The sequence below is a fragment of the Acanthopagrus latus genome, chromosome 14 (assembly GCF_904848185.1).
Source record: "Acanthopagrus latus isolate v.2019 chromosome 14, fAcaLat1.1, whole genome shotgun sequence".
In the NCBI taxonomy this organism is placed as follows: domain Eukaryota; kingdom Metazoa; phylum Chordata; class Actinopteri; order Spariformes; family Sparidae; genus Acanthopagrus; species Acanthopagrus latus.
This window is the reverse complement of record NC_051052.1, coordinates 4,474,213-4,497,865: the sequence shown is the minus strand read 5'-3', so window position 1 is coordinate 4,497,865 and position 23,653 is coordinate 4,474,213. Positions and strand designations below refer to the sequence as shown.

The following is a 23,653-nucleotide window of genomic DNA, read 5'->3' as shown; positions in this document are numbered from 1 at the left end:
CTGTGGCTGGCACCATTACTTGCGTACCTACAAAGAAGCTTCTCCGACAGAATCCATGTACTGTTTGAGGATTTATGTAAGACCCAAGCTTTGTATAGACAAGAAATATATTAAACTCGAATCTCCATGTTAGCACCGGCTGAGTATGTCCATGTCTTCCGGGTCGTCACTCTGGTCTATTCGTAGCAGAAGACGTCGGGGTAAAAGTGGCGGACTGCATACGCGGCAGTGAAGGTGGCGATGAGGGCAATGGGCCGGACAACCAGAACAGCCACGTAGCTGGAGCGATCGGCCGCTTTGCCAGTGTTAACCCCGGCATGATCCCAGTCTGGGGTCCAGCTGTAGCCTGTAAACATGAATGAAGTCAAGGCTGAGTGGTTTGCTTATGAACAGTTTCACATCGCAAGACGTCATACGCAGTACATCACTGCCGCTTCAGGTTCTATTCTACAGGTCATGTGACATCACTTACTTTTCTGTGAATCTCGTTCTGGATTACCTGCAAAGACATTGAGACACTTTACCAAAGGGGCAAGAAGTGCACACATCCTGTAGTAAAAATAGACACGCCTTGCATTAATTATACTGAAAATACAAAAGGTAAACTAAGGAGAATTTCAGATCACAGACATTCAGATCTACATCATCATCATCAGTTTGCCTTTAGCTATACACGATTATTAATGATTAATGATACTCATCTATGTGAAGGCATTGATCACATTAATGATTTCTCACAATAATTATTAATGTTATAATATCAATAATCAGTTTTCATAAGGGCTACTCTTATGGTCATTGGGGGCTACCTGGTGCCTGTGGGCACCGTGTTGGTGACCTCTGATCTGTATGATGTTATTGGAATTTAATTATTGATGCATTAATCGTAACTATAAGATTTAATTATTGATGCATTGATCGTAACTATAAGAAACTTACAAGATACTAGAAACTTAATTTTCTTGTTGATCCCAGTGATGCTTTGGACAAACAACAGCGATGATGAGACAAGGTAGGCTTTACTGAAGCTTATTTCCTATTTCACCGCTATAAAAAAACAAACATAATTTAAATTCTTTAAAGTGATTGATCTCACCTGGATAAGTGTGAATGTGACCAGGTGACGGTCATTAAGAATAACTATAGTAGTTATATAGACATTGCCAGTCATTGCTGTGGTGACCTTGTTAGCTTATGTAGCTCATACAGAGACATCAGCATTAAACTGAGGCGATTTACTAACCAGTTCAAAGTCTCTCAGTACGTTTTGTGTTGCAGCTGCTGAGTTTCCCTGAGAGATAATGTTTTATTTTAATCTATAATAAAATTATTATTATTATTATTATTATTATTATTATTATTATTATTATTATTTTGTATTATTAGAATAATTCTCCAACCTAAAGCTGCAGTAAGGCAAATGTAGTACAAAAGTGTACTTAAGTACAATACATTAACGTAAATCTATTTAATTACTTTCCACCACAGCGCATAAGAGCTGCTGACATTCACACATGTTGAAGTATTCTAAGTGTTTTCTAAATTAATTTCTCATGTTTTTGTAAAGTGCCTTGTTAAAATTGTCGTCACGACCAGTGACCACACACGTCCATGTTCTCAGTTCTAGCTTCTCTGAATTCTCAGATGCAGCATAAAGCCGAGACTTAAATGCAGTTTGTGTGAAGACTAAATCTTAATTCAAAAGTCAGGAGATGAAGGACTCATCGCGTCTTTAAAAAAAGAAACTCCACACTCACGGCAGAGATTCCCCTCACAGGTGCCGTCGCATTCAGAGCATGATCCATACTGATATGGTTTCCTTCCGACTATGTTACCCCTGCGCGAGAACAAGGAAGTTAAATCAGTTTATCATATTATAGGTAGCAAAGGTTATTATATTATTATAATACAGGTATTCTGTCAGTGCAACTTGTATTGTGATTTTGTTATGTACATGTGGCATCTTTTGCACGTCTGTCTGTCCTCTGTGGAACTTCCTGACGTTTCTCCCCTCCCCTTACATTTCAAGCTCTTCAGTCGACAGAGGATGACGTTCGCTGTACAGATCGCAAAGCCCAATGAGACAATGTGATTGTGATTTTGGGCTGTATGATTAAAATTGATTTGATTTGAAAGCTTTGCTCGTTCTACGGTCATTTTTCCTAACGCCCTTATTTTTTCCCCCCTCCCCAGTAATTTGCAAATGTAGAACTTGCTTGCAGCCTTTACCTGTCACTTTGTTTACTTAAGGGATAAGGCTGCCATTGTTCCATGTTTCTTACTGTCAACAAAGACCCAAACCAACAATGTGTTGAGTCTGTCTTCGCTACTCTGCTCTATGGCACTCAGCTCCAAGCCGGTCAGTTCCCACCGGAGACATATCTTGAAAACCAACCTACAAATTTGGATTCCTTCTGTTAGGAACCCTTGTGAATTTGCTGTAACAGCCAGTCCGGTAGTTTTAATCAAATGTATGTACTGGGGACTATTGCTGGTAGAATACATCACTGGGTTTGATCATTTGCCATTTGTTGTTGTTGGGAAAAACATAGAGCACTGCCAGCTTTGTGCTTCTGCTGCTGAACTTTGCTCAGTGGTTGCGGTGAACAGCGTTGCAGGCTACTTCCCCTTTGTCACACGGAAACTGAGCTGAAACCGTGCCCAACTTCAAACCCACAGCTCAGGCTGCAGACGCAGGCTGTGTTGCAACTGGCATGAATGAACACCACGTACACTTATCACTGCTAACTGACTGATCAGCAACTGAAATGACAATACTGAGGGACCAAAATTTAAGGTTAAATAACATTTAATAACCCGTCAGCATTCAGTCACTTCCCAGCTTACGTTACTGTTTGATTTGTGCAACACAATGTGATGTGATATGACTCTGACATATCAACAAACACATCATAAGCTTGGGAATGAAACACAAATGGAAACGTTAGCTAGGAGGTGGTTGAATGCAAATGTCAAATGTTGGCTAACTTTAAAATATGGCCCGATGTCTCCCGCGTTCTTCACTTTTCAGCTGCGGATCAGTTGGTAAGCGGTGAAATAATCAAACATTTCCAGATTCCCTGTGTTTATACGAATCGCAACCTGAACTGCACCTGCACAACAGTATCGAAGCATCCAGGCCGCCATGAGTGGAGAAAATGGTGTGAAAAAACAGCCCATTTGCTGATCTACAGTATTGGATTCTAATGTATATATATATATATATATATATATATATATATATATATATATATATATATATATATATATATATATATATATATATACACACACACATTATAAGTTTATGTAATTCTTAATGCCTGTTTGGATATAATACTTTATTATTATTATTATTATTATTATTATTATTATTATTATTATTATTAATAATATTAATAATAATATTAATAATAATAATATTTGTACAGTGTTGGATTCTAATGTTATCTAACATCTTATCTATAACATTAGAATCCAATACTGTGAAAAAATAAAAACAAATAAATGAATAAAGAAATAATAATAATAATAATAATAATAATAATAATAATAATAATAATAATAATATATAATATGTATACACGTATATACACATTATACGTTTATGTAATTCTTAATGCCTGTTTGGATATAATACTTTATTACTATTATTATTATTATTACTATTACTATTATTATTATTATTATTAATAATAATAATAATAATAATAATAATAATAATAATAATAATAATAATAGTGTGATACCACAGACCATGAAACCGTGACATATCTTTAGAGGATTGTACCATTAAAATCTCATACTGTTAGAGGAAATATAAGATCATAAACTTGCAGCGTATTTGTTGTTGCAGTCAACTTACCCTGGCGCATAGTTGCAAACAAAAATGACGCCCTCCTTTGCAGCAAAACCAGTGCTTTTGACACCACTGGGGCACAGCTGGGCGGCGCAGCCAACCTTGTAGCTGCTCGCCCACACCACCTAGAAACAGAGAAGCAAGTGAGCGACGCAGACTGGATAAGAAACATCCTCTGTGTTACCGGCCTCACGGTGAGCAGAAGCGTGGAAGCGAAGAAAAGTGCGCACACCTGTGTGTAGTGGCCGCAGACGCCTGTGCACCTGTTGAGGTTGAAGTCGTAGTGTTGTTTCTCATCCACCCATTTTTTCACGGCACGCGTCACGTCGAAAGAGGCTGGTGGGGAGCCCGCCCACAGGTTTTCTCCCACAGAGCGGAAGTCGGGGTGCACGCGACGGGCGTCGCGGAGGTAGATGTTGTGTTCAAACAAACATTTGCTTGCCCACGCTCTTGCAGTGATGGCCAAGCCCGCATCCCATGTCTGATCGAGCAGAGATAAAAGAAAAAAAAAGAAAGAATTATAATGGAGAATATGAAGCTTTTATAATGACATTTGGCAGACGCTTTCGTCCAAAGCGACTTAGAGTAATTCAAACATGCATTCACATCTTGTCATGATGTGAAATATGTTGTCACAACAAGGTGCTTTCACGTTATTACATCATCTGAACAAGAAGCTTTTCTCGTTTAAACACTAAACTTATGGCACTCATCTTGTTATACCATGAAATATTTGAAGATAATCTAAGCGTTCAAGTACACAAGAGAAATGTTTATCGCGATTATAACAAATGGTTCCTTTGGTATAACAATACAAGTTAGTGCTTTTTAATGTGAAACATTTTAGAATGTGTTATCACAGAGCACAGAATGTTTCACGCTAGAATTTGAATTTGAGAGAAGTGAGAGAAAAAAAAAAAAAATACACTTCACAAATACAACCAAAACTATCTGACCGGCCCGACTCCACAAAAGTTAAGCGAGCGTTTGTTTCGTAATGTGTTCGGACCTTTTCAGATATCTACTTGTATCGGCAGGAAAGCTGTTGGCTGAGCAGGATATTAATCGGGGTGTGTCATTATTTTTTGACTGAACATTTGAAAGCTGACAAAATAAACATAAGAGAGGTTTTTTTTTTTTTTAAAACCGCTGATAATTACACAACAGCGCCGTGGTGTTACGACAGTGCTGCACCCATTCGGCTGTCACATCATTTTTAATCCCTAGTTTTAACACTGCATGCATCATTTGTTTATGAAAGTGGAAAAGACAGTGAAAAATGGATGTGCCATGCCTACCATGTACAGCATATTGCTTGCAGCTGGGCTGACAGAGGACCGCGCCCTGTTGTGTTCCCTCACACACTCTTCAATGAAGTTCCCGTCAGTGATTTCTGGCAGGGACGCTGAACACACCCCTGAGTCCAGGATCATCCAGGCCCACAGTGACATCCAAACCATGCTCCCCATGCCTCCAAGCCGCCAAGGAATGCACATAACTTGTGGCGTGTCAAATAATCTCTCACGCGTCAAACTGACAGGAAACTACGCCCTGAAGAGGAACAGGATGTAAGTGCTGTTTTTGAGACGTTAGATACTCAGACTGTAGGATAAGACGTCACTTCTCAAAACAGAAAGCGTTAGGATCGTGACATTTCCCGCGCCATGAGCGCTGAAAAGTTGCTAAAGTGAGCTGAGTGTCAAACAAACAAGTGTTAAAGCACTGGAGAGAAGAGGAGCCAGCATTATTCGCCATTAGCCATTTTAGCAGCATCAGATGGCAAAGTCAGTCTCCAGTGGCCGACATTTTGAGTAAAGGTTCACAACCACCTGGTGGACAGCCATGAAATTTGGTTCGGACAGTAATCTTTTCCTCTTGCTGTTTTACTCGCACCATTGTGAGGTCAAGGTTTTAAATATTTCTGTGCTTTGGCCTGTGCCTGTAATCGCACCTTTCAGGTCATATGGAATGGCTCCTTGTCCAAACCGTAGGAACTTGTCCTCTCGTCTCTGCATCTCAAAGACGTCCTGTTCGGCCGTGATTGCCTTTGACCCAAACTGCCATTGAGGGCACCGAGGTCATGTCCTCTGTATTTTTTTTTCCTTTCCTTCCGTTTCGTTTCCTTAAAACCAAAAGTTCACACGGTCGCGATGTGACTGCAGGTCTATTTTTAGAACGACAGTGAATCAGAGCAAAGATGCAATGTAGTGGTAAGATGCCGCATCTCTCCAAGTTAAAATTTGTCGCAGCAAGAATGGCAGAGGATGATCAGGCAAAGAGGAGGAAAGGTGAGAATTGTAATCAGCTAAGAGAATGAGAAAAGTAATGAACTAGCCTACAGATGCAACAGATTGAGATGCTAACCTGTAACCTACTGTGAATGTAGCCTAGGCTAAAAAAAATGAAAAGACATGCAATGAATCAGAATATTTTAAGGCCATGCTCAGTCACAGTATGAATTATCCATCAATAATATTATTTGGACGTTTGGACGGATAAGTAATAATGTGACTAAACATGGCATTAAAATATTAGGTCATATTATAGTAATCACGACTCAGCAGCGTACTTAAGACTTTTCATTTGAAAAATTCAACAGCGGATGAGACAGGAGAGAGAGATGAAGCGGTTGAAGAGGACAGAGACGGGAGGAGAGGAGCGAGAAAGAGCAGGAGAAGGAACCAGTGAGATGCATGTGAAAAAAAAATACCCTTGGTTGAGATACTCCCCATCTGAGGATGCATCACATTGCTGTGTGTGTGTTTTGTTTAATATACAGAAAGGATCAAATGCTGTATTCCAGAGGGAGGGGTTGAGGGACTGGGAGAATGCTGTTGGTGAGAAAAGGGGAATCATTTCAAATCATGGAGATGGCAGAACATTTCCTAGGTGTGTCCAAAGGACAAAGGAAAAGCATACATGCTGTCATCAGTCAGGCCTACTCAGACAAAGTTCAGGCTAACCGTGTCATTTTGTCATAAAATCCTTGATGTGTTAACAAATCTGGGAAAAAGAGATGTTGCACTGCCTGGCAATTGGAATGAAGAGGATCACGAGGGGGATGGCAACTTCCAACACTTTGTTAACTGGAAATCCAAGTTTGATGACACACTTAAATTGCACCTTGATGCAGCACCTCGGAATGCTACCTACATGTCACCGACAATTCAAAATGAATTGACTGCATGCTGTGGGGCAGACATTCTAGAAACAATTGTTCAGAAAATCAACAGAGCAAAGTACTTCTATGTTTTGGCTGATGAAACATTAGATGTGAGTGGAACAGAGCAGTTATCTATTTGCATTCGTCACGTTTCTGAAGAGTTTTGAGATACAGGAGGATTTTCTGGGGGTTTTGTCCACCTTTATGAAGGACAATCTTTAGTATTCTATAAAACCTGTTTTCGTTTTCTCGGCTAGAACGATTGGAACAGCCGTGAACTAAACAAAACATATGGATTTTTTCAGGCGGCAGGTCCTCAGCTACTTCACCGCCTGCCCTCCATCTGAATTTTGGGCTCTCGTGACGTCATGTGTGGGGGCTGTCTGTCGAATGTTGACCTCGGTATTTCAAAAATCCTGGCTACGGCCCTGCTGGCAGACCCTTCATCTGTCCACCGAGCAGGAGGATGATGTTTTTCTTGCTATAAACATGTCGCCGGAGACGTCTTTTCGTAATTCACAGCGAATAATTTACAACCACATCTGGTTCTTTCCCCCTCTGATAGAGTCTTCTCTCTCCCCATCTGAAGGAAGGAGAACTGTTTTCTAACACATTTGTTATGATTTAATGTGTCTTTAGCAGTTGTAAATTAGGCAATGACATCTGATGTGTACACCCCTCATGTGTCGAAACCTTATTTATGAGGGTGTTGTTCTTGTGCCTGTTGCATCCCAATCCCACTGCAGTCTCTATACTCATTCAGATTTTCCTGTAAGTTCTGAATAATTAATAAACTACAGTCTCGTCCTCTTAATTCAAATGTATCATGAAACTGTAGGATATATCCGTAAAACTGATGTTTCCACGTTTCTCGATGTCATTGTTAAGTCAAGACGAAGTTTAATTGCTTAATGAGTTTGAGGTCTGGGGGAAACCAGCCCCACCCTTTGGACTGGAACAGAAGATTCCTCTCTGTGTTTAATAATTATGTTGTTTACCAGTAAAATGTCTCTCACATGTTTTGTTAAGTCCTTGGTTCTACTGCATATTGTATAAAGTGTGTTTTATGCGTAATCACGTTTAATTATTTTTGAATGATAAGTGATTTAGTCATGTTGTATCTTTTCCCGTGGACAAAATCCCACTTTTAAGCCATAGCGACGTCTCTATTCTCTTCTTCTATTTCACTCTTATTTTCTTTTCAAGTATAATCTTTACTCATTCATTTCTTGTCACTCACAAAGTGTATTCATCTACCTGCCACATTGCTTTGAACCCAACCATCAGTCAAGAACCCGCCGCCCTGGACCTGCACCCTGTCATCTCTCCATTTTCCTGCAATGAAAGACTGGACCCTTCTCTTTTCTGCGCTTGGTTTCACTTGTTAATTGTCTGTGACTGCAACTTCCTTGACCTGCAAAATTATCTGTTTGAGTCTACAAACATGCAGTTCATGGCACAATTCAAATGGGTTCTAAATTGTCTCTCCCCATTGACTTCTTCACACATTTTTTTTTCAAAACGGACACTGGAACAGACAGAATTTAAAGAATTTGGCCACTAACAAAAACTATTTCGAAAGAAATTAACAGGTTTTAGCTCACAGGTCTGAATGTGAAGTAAGTGTATTGTCTTACACCTGTAATATCAGACCTATCTATTGCTGCCGCATGGTGTGTTTGGAAGCATGTGAATGGTAAGAGGTCCCAGTGAAGAGGAGTCCATCCAGAGGTGTTTGGGAAGACAAACAAACCTATAGGGTTGGAGCCACCTGGCCCTTATGATATGGGACAATCCCATTTTTGAGAATAAAATGGCAATAATGGGATGTGCGTCGTTAACATGAAGAAAAAAGTTTTCTAATGCTGATCGGGGTGTTTGATAGAACATTTAATTCTCACCATGAATAAATTCACGATAAAGTAATTACGACATTAAACATACAAGTGTTACATTTTGTTTTTGATCATTTCTAAGAGTTTTCAACAAAATCCTTGACAGTGCATGTAAATATAAAAAATGCCCACAAATTCCCACATCAAAGCATTGCATTGCATGACATTACATTCATTTAAAAAAAGGGAACACTGGACCGACACAAAAATCACAGTCTGCGGTCATACAAACAATATTTCCCCAAGCTGTTAACATCTGCACAAGGAAAAGTTTCATCACTGTATTCAACTTGACCGTGTATCCATTGATTATTATTGATATATGAGTAATACACAAGATTAACATAACGATTAACACACAACTGATGTAGTATTGAACAACTGTATACTGTGATCCTTCACTACTGACGCCCTCATTCTTCATTAGGGGTCACTGGATTAAGGGCACTTCTTAGGTGACATCCAATACATATAGGAATATCCTGGTTTTTGCAAAATGTTCTATAAGCAGCCTGAAGTAAAGCTCCTTCACCTGATTCACTAGGGTCTTGCACCAGGAATTCCAACATTATCACATCATCACCATCACATCATAGAGAAGTGTTTAGTTTGGTTTAGTATAATTCAGGGGACATTTGAGAGGTCACCACAGTGTCCTCCTCTATCGCCGTACATTGAGCATATACTCAGATAAAAGTCCTCTCATACAGTTAATTGAAATAGGGACCTCTGACCCACATGAATGCAAACTGATACAAAATCCAAACACAGCAGCAGGGCCCGAAACAGGACCACACACTGAAATAAGACGGACAAATTCATTTTAAAGCGGCCCCCAGCTGCCAGTTATTATTGGCACACCTAGCTAAAACTAATGTAGTCTTATACAACACCCTTTAATAAATCCCACCAAAGAATATGTATTCATTTTGGAGGACATAGATGGAGCTTTGGAATGGGATTGTTAGCACGCTGAGCACGCTTGTCAACACAATACATATAAGTCATCAAAGCTTCTTTCACATTCTGTTTGAAAAAAACATTCCAATGTCCATTCAAATTTCACTTGATTTACTACAATGCATTATGAATTGTTCCATTGTTTCTCACTGTTGACTTATTGTTGTAACACAGTGCAGACTTTAACAGTCAATTAGAACATAAAGCAAGCTTATGCAACTTCTGCAGTATTGTGTAGAATGTGTATGTGACTTCTGTAATTCTACTTAATGAAAGTTGCAAGTACAGTGTTATAACTTGTTAAAATAAATCACAGTGAATCATTTCCAGTGAGAATCATGCCGTCTTCACTGGAGCACAGAGGACTGCTGGAGAGATTCATCACAACAACAATCACCCAAAAAAATTCAGTTTCAGCAAAACCAATGTGCCTATGGTGGTCTACAGGTGTGTGTCTATTACTGTGTAAGTTCATTAAGAAAAACAATATACAGAGAATTCCTTGTATCAAAGAATCCGATTGATTTGAAAAGATGTTATTTACACCCTTGAAGTGCCATTGACCAAGTCAGATTGTAGTGTGTGATTAAAAAAGGTCAGTGAGTGAGTTTTATTTTTTTATTTATTTATTGATTTTCCCTGCAATGGACCAGTGCCTCATTAAAAAAACGTTCTGTGTTTGGCAAAATAAAAAGCTACCTAAATCCTGGGTCATCACCAACACCACTTACAAGCAAATAAGACAGAAAAGAAAGTTAAAGCTTCTACAGGTGAAAAATAGAAAATAAATTGGCTTGGTGTTGAACAGGTGAACAAGATGACACTCCTCTCTATAAAGCATGCAGGGCTTAGCCAACCGCTCTAAGACTTGGGCTGCAAAAAGCTAATAATGGCTTTGTGAGAGGAAGCAAACAGGTGAAAAAGTATTTCACTCACAGGGACAAAACAAGTATTATTCATTTGTGTATCATTGGAAATTTTGCTAACAGACCAGACTCTAAAATGTCTTGTCGTATTACGGAAAAGTGGCAGCGAGTTGGCAATACATTTTAGCTAGCTTACCTTATTTTTGCAGCCTTCATCATTTAATTCAAGCACCAACTCATTAGCCTGCTATAGTTATAACCGTTAAACATCAAGTTATTCAATTATTCAAGTTATTCAATTATAACATCAAGTTATTCAGTTATTCAAGACTCCTGATTTTTAACCCCATCTCCCTTGATGCTCCCGGTCAGTAATTTCTCCCCGTCGCTCTCCCGATTTTACAGTGAAGGAAACAAGTAAGATTGTGGGGGGCATTTGTCACAGGCCTGTCTGCACATATGAGCAGGGGTGTGATTCTTCCCAATATATCCAGAAATCCATCTTTCCCAACCTGAAAATGAGGCTCTCGTAAATCATGCAAATCCGTCTTTTTTTGGGAAGTGGGGGTTGTGCAAGGGACAGGTCGGGTGTTGGTAAACATAATGACCGGCCACCAGTGGCATAATTATATTAATGCAAAATAATTGTATGCAATGTCATGTGACCCAGTGACTTAAAACCAGCAGCAAATTGTATTAGTAAACTGGATGAATGAGTCACAGCTCTTTATTGTATATTAGTGCTTCTTCTATTTTATGTGAATATTAATATTCAGAAATTACGTTTTTTTTCTCAATATCTTCCATGTCATGTGACCCACTGACTTCTGAAAATAATGGTAAAAAAGTAATCTAAGAGGTTAACATATTTTCAAGCAGCAATGTCAACTTCTACATTTTGTCTCATGTCTTACATTCTGATTCTGAAATACTGAAAATGATTTTTTTTTTTTTTAAAAAATCTCTCCTAGTTTCTGTCTGCCATTCTCTGACACGTCTTTCAAAACTTGCTCGCTTTCATGGCTTTTGGGAGGAAGACCATCCATCTGGAGGGTAAGAACAAGTTGTGGTTACTTCTGAGACTAAACTTCTGAGACTAAACTTCATTAAAACCAGCCTCTCACTTTTGGAGCATTGCAGATTTTTTTGTATACTGGTCACTTCTAATTCATTCAACATACGGCTGGTAAATTGGCTTCGATGAGTTTAGCTCCATTCTGTTGTGATCAATAATGAAACCCTATCCACTGTTGCAGGTGTCAGCAGAGTTTGCTAGAGAAGGTCTGCCATCTGGTCTACACATAAAGAAATGTGCAGAAGGACAAACCATCTACCTTGTGACTGAAGTAAGTGCTCTGGTTCGCATTCTGGGGGAAACCATACTCGTATGTGCAGTAAATACATTTACCAGGTCATTTGTATGTCATGTAAAAAGTTATGTATCATTGTATGTTGTCTGATTCACCTCTTAAACACCATTCCCATCCATTTTACATTTTTTCAACTGTAGAAGCTGCAACATTTTCTGCCATCTCACAGTATTTGCTTGGGGTGGTGGTGGGTTCCTCTCTTCAATAACAGTCAGAGCCTCTTGAACAAGGTACCGGTCCATTGCAGTGGCCTGACCTATACTGCCATATAACAGCAGTAACATCATAAATCATTATGCACACTGAAGTAGGTATTTGTGCTCTTTGACCCCATACATTTCCAACGCAACAACAATTGTTTTTCTGTGACATGAGCAGTTATCAAGGCTGCAGGATAATTCAGTAATGGAAGATACACACACATATCTTGCTACATTTTGCGACCCACCATGAGTTATTGGTCATATCAGATCAAACAAGACTGGAATTTAAGTTATAAATTAATATTTACAAACAGTACTTTGATCTTAACACAGGAATCATCCATATTCATAACATCACGCAGAAGTACCATTGGCCTGGTTCCTCTTCTGGTGTGCCAGGCTCCTTGTTGGAACCCTCCTGCTCCAGGAACTGTTCCCAGTCCGGCCCGCGAACAGGGAGCTCTGTCTGGAAGTGGTTCCAGAACCTGGACACCAACAGGACAGATATTTGTACATTTACAATAAGTGGGCATCACAATGACTCGAAGCAACAGTAAACACTGTGTTCAATCTGTCAGTATTGTGTTGTCACTATGAGTTGCCACCCTAAGGGCCCATTATTTTTATGCAAATATGAGACTTTGATATATGTGATAAAACATGAGTACTTGTGGTGGTAGATATCCGGGTCTCGGCTTATGCGGTTCTGGAAGCCGATGTACAGGTCATCCCAGAGTCGGCCGTGCAGCACCACGTATCTCATCACCCCAATCCTGTTTTTTGTCTTTAGGGAACAAACCAAGGCACATGCTCAGTCAAGGCACAGAGGGAGCCGGTAGAGAGAGATTTTTCACAGAACCAGCCTATCCAGCAATGGTTATTAATTAAGCACTGCATACAATGACATGGAAATGACAGTAGAACATGTGTACAATTTTTTACTCAAACCGGAAAACTGATTATGAGACACAAACTTTTTCACATTTGTGGCATCCGCGAGTAGGAAAATATCCAAGCCTGCACAGGGAAGCTCATACCGAGCATCCAAACTCATGCACCAAGTTTGGTTACTATTTTTTTTTGGGGAGGGGGTTGGTCCAGATATACCAAGCGTTAAGGTCATTGCTATAGCACCACCATCGGGCCTCAACATGACAACATTCCAACCGTTTTGTTGAAAAAAACAACAACTGAGTAGTAATCGCATTAGAATATTACCAACAGCCCTGTTATACATCTGTGTGTGTTGTTGTTGTTACAGTGTCTCACCTCTATGTAGGAGTGCTCTCTGTCTGGCCTCTTGGTGGGGAAAGACAGATCTAGAAAGTCCACCAAGTAGTCGTAGCCATCAGGATGTGGCTCAAAGTTGTCATCCGTCTCAATGACCTTGAGTGCACATGTTAGGAAGGTTACACTTCATTAATCATCCACTTGTAAGTTGACAACAGAAAAAAAGGACGAGTGCAAAAGGTTTTCACTTCATAATAAGTTGAATACCCAGGAGAGCAGAGAGCAGCCAGGGAGGATCACTCAAAGCTGGAAGCAAAGTAAAGAGACACTGCGGAAACAAGGCAGAGCACAAATCTGAATGTAGATTTATTGCCAAAATGTGCTATCTAAAATTGTTCTGTTCTGATAGGGATGGTAAATTTGTTCGGTCAGTCAGTCAGTCCACAACTTTGGTTGAGAATTAAATATCTCAACAACTATTTGATAAATTGCTATAACATTTTGTAGGACAAGTTTGCGGTCCCCACAGGATGAATCCTGCCCAGATAACAACATTTTTACGGCCCAGATCTGGCCCACACCAGATTAGTTAATCTGGCCACATACCTGGTATCAGAACAGAACAAGCTTTGGCTCAGATTTGGGCCAGTTCTGGTTAATTTGGTGGGGTCTTGGCTGACATCTGGCCATGCTATGCTCTGCTTATGGCAGGTGAAACTCGCTATCAGGGTCAGAACTGTGGTGATCTGCAGACTTTTCCTGAAGCCCCACAATAATGTCAACATTTCAATTGGTCCCAAATCCTTTGTGACCAAACAACTGCAGAAATAATGACATTCCCATCAGTCTCAGCTGTACTTTATGCTTAGTGTTAACTGGTGAATGTTAGCATGTTAATACACTAAGCTAAGCTACTTTGCATGGACGATGAGCTTAGAAAGGCTGTCGTCTTTTTGTAATTTGAAACGTTTTCCCAAACCCTTCAATATGACATTTTCTTTACAGCCTTTAAAGTAGGGGGATACGGAGGGAAGACGAGAGATGAGAGTGCCACGCCACTACCTGGAAAGTTCATTAAAATGCTACAGCGATCACAAAGTTGAAGCAAAGGACAAGCCGGAAGGGTCTGGCATAGAAGAAGAGAGGCTCTTGCTTGTCAAGTATATTTACCCGCAGAACAAGGTTGTAGTTTTGAAAGCCAGCCCAGGTGTAATAAAACTGGATCCAGCTTTGGTGTTTAAATATCTCACAGCTGATGGCGCTGTTCAGTTCATCCACATAGAGGGCGAAATCCCAACTGTCTTTGTAGATTTTTGCACTGGCTGGAGGATTTGTGATGGCCTCACTATGTTTGGTGGTGTAATAAAGGAAATATTTACACACATAACATGACATTTAGATCTTACAACAATTCACATTGGCACTTTAAATGATGAATCCAGGTTATTATAATTTAATCTAAAATTAGTAGTCTGTTTTTGAAAACAATGCACTGAGCTTAAACAGAGAGGGAAAAAAGCCGTTTTACATTATGAGCCAGCAAATGTTGTTTTGGACCTGTATATATGAACCTGTCTGCTGTGCGCATAAATGTTAGGTGTTTTCTAACATGTGAGCAAGACATTATTAGTTAATGCTTCCTGGATAGGGTAAGTGAAGAAGCTGTTAACACACATCACATATGTGTTTTGAAGGGGTGGCTTGTATGGAGGAGGTGGGATTTTATTATTTGGATATTTTCAAATGTGGCTGGAGAAGCGTACCAAACTCAGCTTTAATGGCTACAACATGAAGTGGTGTAGATAATCTGGATAAATTCTTGGCTAGACAACTTGTCTCATCCCCTGTCTACTTGTGTATCTTCATTGTGGTGATGATATAATGTTATTATAACCAATAGAAATGATGTTGGAAACCCAACAGTCTGTTTGAACACAAACCCGTGTAAACCTGTATTTGGTTTATCTAGTTGGAATGTCCTGACTGAGGAAACCATCTGTTTCCTTTTCCATTGTCAGGCATGGGGAAAAACATACACACAGAGACACAATGTTTGAGGTGATTTTTTTAACCTGTTAGTGGAGTCTCTCAGTGCGAGGCCGAGGTCCAGCACGCTGCCTGGTTTGGGCGTCCATGTCATGACATCAGGTGCAAGCTTAGTGATATGCGTATTGAGGTCCTGTGCACTGTTTTTAATATTAGTGTCCTTAATGTATCTGAACACATACACAGTAGAGAGACACACATACGTTTAGAAGGACCCAGAAGAGTAGCACTTTTTTTTTTTATTATTGTAGTTTATTTTCCAAGATAAACTGTATGTCTGTATATACTGTGTATACAAACTCTACCTGTCTGATGGATGAGCTTCCACAAAATAGCCAGCGAAAGGGCAGTAGATCCTGGGCTGCAGGGACTTCACCAGCTGAGCTTTGTAAGTCAGCAGCTTCTTCCTTTCAGTCTTGATAAAGTCTGCCTTCCAGGAATCTGGGTAAGGACATATGACACCACCTTCATGTTAGCAGTGTGGCACACATCCAATGTACCTGACAACAGGTGTACCCACATTTGGTAAGAAAATTTGCTGTGACTTTCATTTTGGGTCAGACTAAAGCTGGATTGTGTGCAGCAACATTTAAATACACAGAATGTAATTTCAGCCAGGAGGGGTCTCTCAATCACAAGAGAGGATGTAGGTGGCTGGGATCATGGAAGTTGTTGTCTTAACTGTTGAAACAACCAACAAAATCTGTCTATGTGACCCAGGCACAAATGATCCTGGTCTAGGTAATGTTTTCATTTTATTCATTCGTTATGTTTTGTCACGGTCACTGACTTCCTTTCTCAGTCAGACTCCCTCCTGGAAGCTGTAGCCAACTAAATGAATTAGACACTTACCTTGACTAAAAGTACTGTAGCCAAAATATTTATGGGTTTGAACATTGTTGGAAAGATGTGAGACAATGCAAGTACACAGCTCAACAACATATATTTTTTTAAAAAGCCTGCTCCTTTTGAGACATTTTGATGCATAAATCTGACATATTAAATCTTAAAAGAGTAAATTCATGGACATGTGGCATAGCTACATTTAACAAATCAAAAGCAACTGCATATACATTATATAATAGAAAAGGTGTTAGACACTGTGTCTGTAATGCTCCCTGACAATAAATGATCATGTTATTTAATGTAAACTGAAACCTGTTAAATGTGGGTGTGCTTGTAAACTGAGGTGTAAACTCTTTAGTATATTTTGCACCAAACCTTAATCTAACATTAGCATATAACTTTATCTTTTGCTGGTTTCAGTTAAAAGTAAAAATAAAAGGACTGTGATGATAGACTCAAGTTGTGGAATTTAAAATTTAAATGATGATGTAAATAAGGGATTCAAACAGCAGTGTGCAGTGAGATGAAATCCCTGACCACTGCAATGAGCCTCACCAGTGTATTTCCCCCCATGGAAGGTCATGGGGAATCCTGATGCCCCCCCAGCAAAGTCACTCATCATTAAGTCCACTTTCTGTGGTAGCCTGCCCCCATTGGGCCTGGTGCAGTCCACGGTGTTCAGGATCATGTGACCTGGAAATATGTAAGTTTTTACTCAACCGCATTCTAGTGATGGCAATTCAAAATTTGAGAGTCACTGAAAAGCATGTACCTTTATATTCGACAATGATGCATGTGTCCATTTCGGGATGTACACCATCCATCAGGATCATGAATCTCAGGTGTTCATCAATCTGACAGAGAGCAAGGGACAGTGTAGTGACTTGAGTGTTGTTATACTGGCTTTAGCACAATTTTTTCATTTTTATTCATTTATAGGAGTTTAAATTTCAAAATATCCTTTTGAAAATATTTACATTTCAAAAAGGCATAATGCTAATACCTAAGGCCTTATACTTCATAATGTCAAAATTAGATTAGTCTTTGGTCATTGCCCAGATGTGAGTGGCAGTGACTTACCTCTTGCCAGACACCAAAAGGAACAATGTTGATGTTGGTCAGCTTGACTTGGCTTTGTTCCAAGTACCTGTTGCATCAAGACAGAGAGATCTTCACTTAAATGATACAGAAACATAAACTTAAAACATAATAAAAATGGAGGTTTTCAACAATAAATATAATGGGTTAAACTGAGCTCCATCTCTACTAACCAGAAGACAGGTCTTGATGTGTCGCCAACATAAATGGGGATGTCTGGCCTCCTCTCTGACAACACCTTCAGTGTTGGGTAACTGCAAAAAATACATGACAGGTGAGATATTCAACCTCAGTCTGTGCTCGACATGGACTGCTGCAGTTCAAAATACTGCACAGAATGCACTTTTTATATATCCAGCATACAACCACTGTGGACAGTTACCACTTTTACAAGCCAATACGTTCCAGCACTGCCTTAACGATGGTCGCTATCAGACATCCTGGACAAACCTGTTGATCCTAATCCACAGGCAGTCTTTTTCTGAGTCAGAAGGGTCTAATCTTGTGCTAACAAGTTATCAATATAACCTGACAACATTTGTAACCCTTCTGGCACATAGACGGATATTAATACACTGAAATCAAACACAGTCTACAGATTGTTCTGCATTTATGAAAGATGTTACGCACCACCTGCATTTGGAAAAAAATCTCATAGAAAGAGCATAAAGACAAATACAACAAGAACCCTTTACAGGTCTTATTTTCTTGTTTTTTGTTTGAAATAAATAAATAAATAAATAAATAAAACACTTAAGTGGAAGTGTTTTATGTTTACTGTATGTAAGTCTTCAAGATATTTTTCTGGCAATAAATTTACTTATGTATCAAGAGTACAAGTAAAAGGAAATTATACATCATACATGTATGTTTACACTTTATATTATCCCATTGATCATTGTCAGATCCGTTAAATTGATTTAGAAGTGGCTATTTAGGCTCTGATTGAGCATGCGATCACAAATTTTGTAAAATTATGAAATGAATGTAGTGGAGTTTATGTCCTATATTTACTTTTTATATGTAGTGGAAGAATAAAGTAGCAGAAATTGGAAATACTCAAGTAAAGTACGAGAACCTCAATATTGTAAATAAGTACAGTACTTGAGTGAATCTACTTTGTTTTCATATTTGCACCAGAAATACTGTTTTCTGTTTTCAGCATCATGTTTAACTGATAACCCTTACAAAAAATTCACAAAACTACGTACAGCTGAGCTGTTGCCCTTCCATTGCCCTGAAAAATAAACTGGTCTCACTTCCTGAAACCTTTGTATTTGCATTTAATTTGCATCTTTTGCGAGATCTGGAGCATAACCCACATTGTCAGACATGTGGGTGTACCCAAGGCTGATGTCAGAGGTTTTCTGGGCACGCGATCAGCATCTCAGTCCTGAGACATTGGAGACATGGAATCTGTAAAACTGCTGCCTTTATCAATCTCAGATTGAGCTTTATTGGCTGAGGATGTGAACACGTGTTGTACAAAGAACCAAATTCTAGTTTTAAGTTCCTCTCAGTGTTAGAATCCTAAGAACAATTTATAAGAAGCTAGCACTATTATTTCCCATGTATTATTTGTATAAAATGGGGCAAAAGTATTTATTTAAAGACAGTGACAGAGTTTACCTGAGGTGGTCAGAGTGCATATGGCTGATGTAAATGAGATCTGCAGCACACAGTCTGTCCAGGGAGTCTTTTGGAGGCTCATGGAGAAGCCACCAGCCTCTGGCGAACGCAGGACCCTTCAGCCACGGGTCGAACATGAACCGCCTCTGTCCCAGCTGCAGCTCCATGCAGGCGTGGGTCATGTATGTCACCTGGGGGAAAAGTTTGATTGATTTGTTTTAGCTATCACATCATTACCATGATGAATACACCTTTATTTAACAAAATACGGAAATCCTGTTCAATTACGTCATATGTACAAGTGAGTTTTCTGCTGCAGTCTCCACACAGCTAAACTAAAAAGTGTCAACATATAAACTTGAACAAAATTCTGTAAACTCTGGAATTATTGTGTGTTGCGGTGTAAAAAGTAGGTGAAAAGCAGGATACAAACTTTGACTTCTCCGTCTAGGAGCTCCAGAGGCTCTCGCGGGTCAGCCAGCCAGGGGTCGATGGGGTTCAACTCCACCAACTGAAGCCCCCCATCATCAGAAATCTCTACCTCTGTGTGCAACATAACATGCATTCTCATCAGTATTTGACAGAGTCAGTTACAGTGTTCTGTATTCTGTACAGAAAGGAAATACTCCAGCAAAACAGACTCCTCAGCATAAATCGAACACATTGTTTAGTTAGTCCAGGTTTTTATCCCAGCTTTCTCACAAAAAAAAATGATATATCATGACAGGGATTTCATTTTAAAATAATATCCTGACAAACATTAAGTAATGGCTTATGTCCTTCATATTATCACCCCAGGGTATCTACAAACCAGCAGCAGTTGTTGTCAGTGGTTGACAGTTGAAACACGGAACAAGTGTGGCCGTGTTAGTCATAAGTGTCAAGTTGCATTAAGCCTCCCAGCCAAAAGAAAAATGTTTCATCTATTTTTAATACTGTATTTTTTCTGTCATGATTGATTTTTCCTGTTTATTTAGTCATCTATTTCTGTTTTTACATACATTACCTTTTTATTAAAATGCTGCTGCAGTAAGCATGTGCAGCTATGACGTCAGTAGTCAAACATTAGGAAGAGGATTTCAGCTTTCAGCCTCCCTCTCCAGCTTTCACTGACCGCCTGTATTTGTTATCTTGAATTGCCTTTATGTTATCAAGCTTTTCTTTTCTACCTGCCTGGAGTCATGCATTTAGGCCCTTTTGCCAAGCCTTAACAGTCTTTTTGACGTTTGTTAATGAGTAGGTAGTGTGTAAAGGGTTATCATAAAAAGCTGTTGGAGATGAGTCATGACAGTTATGTTTCTGGGCTGTAAAACAATAAGATGAAATACAACCTCTTTTACTTCTCTCCTCTTAATTGTTTTCAGGTCACCGTCATTTCCCGATCATTCCTGATGAAGTAGATTAGCTTTGAGTGTTAAACTCTTAGATTAGTCTTAAGTATGAGGTTTTTTTTTTTCAGAAATTTACTTTTGATTTGTTGCTTCTTTAGTCATACATGTTGTAAAACATGGATATTATATAGAACAAACGAATTGACACCAAGCTTTCAGGGGCTTGAAGTCATTGTTTCAATGATCCATGCGTTATATTAGCTACGCAGTGGGTGGCCATTTTATATCCATGATGCCTCTGTTGCGTAAAGTGAAGATTAAAGGAGTGAGCGAGCAAGAGACAGTGACAGATGGGGAAGAGAAATAGAGGCGACTGCATGTTACAGTATAATGCATTGTGGAGGCCATTTTGTCGGCCATTTCTAATCAGTGCAGTTTGGCCTGTTTAGCGTTCATCATCATAAGCTGAAAATCTGATTTGCCTTTGCCTCCGTATCCGCAGGCGGCCTCTGGCCATCAACTGTGCACAGGACAACAGCAACAGGATGAAATAATTGAGTGCTGGCTAATGGCTCGGGCCAAGCCCACTAAGAGGTGATTGTGTGCACGGTCTACGTAGACCGATCAGTCATGATGATGAACGCAGCAGTCAGCTCCTTGTGAGGTGAATGAATGTCCAAATACAGTACATGCTATTTATGGAAGTAACACTCAATATGTTTTCAACTTTATACAAAACATTTTCTTTCATAATGAGCGTTATAGCTTATCATTGTTATTATTTGTGTAGAATGAGCTATTTCAAATATTACAACAGAGCCTGCAACAGCCAGCAAGTAGGATGATCATCCCTTCATCTCTATGCCAAAAGAGCATCTGCTTACAATAACTACAATGATGCATTCTTACAACCAGTGAATAGCCCCCAATCCATTTTATATAGTGGTATAACTTAACATGGTGTGTCCTTGGTTAAACAGTGACACGCAGAATTCGGTGTGCAGCTGTATTTTTTAACTATATAACTATGTCATTTAATACACCTGCCAGCTGCTGCAATCCCAGAGGACAGTTGACCTTGTTTAGGAGGTCAACTCCAGACTGTGGTCATGCACATCCAGACCTTGAGCTCTGCCCCCGGCCACAGAAATATCGAAAAATGACTCCAGTCCAGTTGTTAGCAAAATCCTTCAACCTAAATATAAATAGTGACAGGACTTACCAAGCTCATCCTGCAAGAAGCTGTCTGGTGGATTCACATAATTCATTGTTGACACATTTAACTTCCAGTTGTGTTTGGTGCATTTGACTGTCCTGTGAGAGCAGAGCAGCCTGTCAGCTGTAATGAAAAGTTTGGTTGACACAGCAGAATGACTCTTGTGCGTCTGTCAGGTGATTGACCTCACCTGCCATCCAGGTCTTCGATGTCTTGGATGAATAACCCTCCTTGGTGTTTGCACTGGTTCTTGCATGCCTTAAAGCCTTCGCTGCTCTTGTATATTATGTAACATTTACCGTCCCTGGGGTTTTTCTTGAAATTGATTCCATCTTTGAGCAAGCCAACTGCTTCGGCGTCCAGTGACAGCAACACCTGTGCTGTTTGAGACGTCATCTTACCTAAAATTAGACAATAGATACAATTTTAAAAAATGGAACAGAGCTAGAACGTTAGCACAGAGGAGTTGTAACCACCCTTTAACAAACTGCCCACTTTACAAGTATAGTCTTGAGGTTTGATTGGATATGTTTCTCTTTATTTAGTCAACAAAAACACATTTGTTAAGGTCAGGGCTCGCCACGTCAACCCAGTGTGGCAGGCATTTCCGTTTCCACAGGGCTACCTGCTTGAGGGTGTGTTCAGCTACGCTCTGTGTTATTTAAACACACATGTTGGAACTCAAGTTGACTGTGTTCCAGTGCAACTAGTTCTAAAAGTAGTTATAGCTATTTATTTAGAATACCAGTGCATCACAGTAGAGTGTTTTGTGCATACAAACACAAAAGTGACATGTCCAGGATAGATGGTAGACAGAGCTGTCTGTCGAACTGATTCAATGAGACAAGACAGAAGTGCCGTTAATCACTATATTCTACAGCGCTCATAGGTGTTGAGTCACAAAGCAGCAAAGAAGTCATCATGGGTTGGCTGTAGTTGTGGGAGGGTCCATCTCAGACTCAGCTCAACTCTGAACAAATTAGCACAGCGGTTTCACAGTAAGACGCCCTTCCCCATACTTGAATGTGCTGATCAGTTTTTAACCAAGACCAGCTTTCTTCCCCTCACCATAACCAGGGGATATGAGTGACCCATAAAACATGAAGAAAATCTAAATTTAGTTTATTCCTTTGACATTTCTTATAACTTTTGCTGTTATTACTTATTTACTATTGTGTCGTTATCACCATACTCACAAGAACACAATATTCTCATACAAAAAACATCAAAACAGCCTTCTAAAGCCAGTTAGTCGTTATTAATGATGAGCAACTGAATGACAATGATTCATCCTGCTGCTGCACAGTGGCCTCCAGTGAGCTCCCATCACTACAATACGACTGTGAAAATGCATTTTTTATGTTGCCATATGATAAAATTTAAAATGACTCTGTTTTGGAATAATTGTTGCCTCAGGGTTCGAGTTATCATATCTCTGTGTAGATAATGAATGCTGGATTAAATGCGAAGATAAAGTAAACACTCACTTTACAGCAAGATGCACTAAAATGAGATAAGAGGAAATAAAAAAATTTCCTTGGACTCTTGGACTTGTTTCTACGTCACTGACTGTAAGTCCGGGAGAAGATGAGCCACCTGAAAAGGAGTTTGTGTTGCCAGTCTTATATAAACCCGGAATTCTAGTTATCCACATGCCAATTCAGACTGGAATAATAAATCAGCCTGGTAATCTTATTTTATCTAATCTAATCTAATTTTATATCTTGTACTGGCACTATCTTTCCGGGCTTTACGCCTTTTGATTAGCTCCTTCTCAGTGCTTTTGTGTCTCTTTCTTTCTCACTCCTGTCTCCACACTGCAGCGATGTGCTCTCAATGCACTGACTGAAGGTTTCATTGACGTGTATGTGCATGTGACCAATCACTAGGCCAGGTCTGAGGGACAGCAGCAGCCCTGCACTGTTTTCTCTCTGATGAAGT

The 23,653-nt window shown here is 39.6% G+C and overlaps 2 protein-coding genes across 5 annotated transcripts in view; both read right to left on the bottom strand.

Annotated features, from left to right (window-relative positions):
• Positions 1–52: 52 nt before the first annotated feature.
• On the bottom strand, positions 53–5,411 carry glipr1a (GLI pathogenesis-related 1a). Its single transcript, XM_037122181.1, has 6 exons — positions 5,158–5,411; positions 4,092–4,340; positions 3,866–3,984; positions 1,758–1,837; positions 473–499; positions 53–346 (listed from the first exon to the last, which is right to left on the bottom strand). Exons 1-6 carry the CDS (start codon positions 5,353–5,355, stop codon positions 177–179), a joined length of 843 nt encoding a protein of 280 aa, XP_036978076.1. The 5' UTR covers positions 5,356–5,411; the 3' UTR covers positions 53–176.
• Positions 5,412–8,891: 3,480 nt separating this feature from the next.
• Positions 8,892–23,653, bottom strand: part of cmah (cytidine monophospho-N-acetylneuraminic acid hydroxylase) — a 36,263-nt gene continuing 21,501 nt past the window's right edge. Inside the window, exons 2-15 of one of the 4 annotated variants that reach the window (XM_037121432.1) lie at positions 21,903–22,113; positions 21,719–21,810; positions 19,599–19,708; positions 19,166–19,356; positions 17,710–17,790; positions 17,519–17,585; positions 17,211–17,292; positions 16,994–17,131; positions 15,898–16,033; positions 15,619–15,762; positions 14,717–14,891; positions 13,586–13,702; positions 12,985–13,100; positions 8,892–12,801 (exon numbers count right to left, since the gene is read on the bottom strand). In XM_037121432.1, coding sequence (XP_036977327.1) covers positions 12,663–12,801; positions 12,985–13,100; positions 13,586–13,702; positions 14,717–14,891; positions 15,619–15,762; positions 15,898–16,033; positions 16,994–17,131; positions 17,211–17,292; positions 17,519–17,585; positions 17,710–17,790; positions 19,166–19,356; positions 19,599–19,708; positions 21,719–21,810; positions 21,903–22,108 — 1,794 coding nt within the window. In that variant the 5' untranslated portion in view covers positions 22,109–22,113 and the 3' untranslated portion in view covers positions 8,892–12,662. Of the gene's footprint in view, positions 12,802–12,984; positions 13,101–13,585; positions 13,703–13,813; positions 14,892–15,618; positions 15,763–15,897; positions 16,034–16,993; positions 17,132–17,210; positions 17,293–17,518; positions 17,586–17,709; positions 17,791–19,165; positions 19,357–19,598; positions 19,709–21,718; positions 21,811–21,902; positions 22,114–23,653 lie in introns of those variants that run through there. The other 3 variants (XM_037121434.1, XM_037121435.1, XR_005078858.1) reach the window with 3 other exon arrangements.

What these genes read in the sequence shown, in the direction of transcription:
- glipr1a (XM_037122181.1), bottom strand. Translation starts at nt 5,355, where the DNA reads ATGTGCATTCCTTGGCGGCTTGGAGGCATGGGGAGCATGGTTTGGATG. An exon ending in TCTGCGGCCACTACACACAG is followed by an intron (nt 3,985 to 4,091) that starts GTGTGCGCACTT and finishes CTCTGTTTCTAG; the next exon opens with GTGGTGTGGGCGAGCAGCTA. An exon ending in CTGTGAGGGGAATCTCTGCC is followed by an intron (nt 500 to 1,757) that starts GTGAGTGTGGAG and finishes ATGTCTTTGCAG; the next exon opens with GTAATCCAGAACGAGATTCA.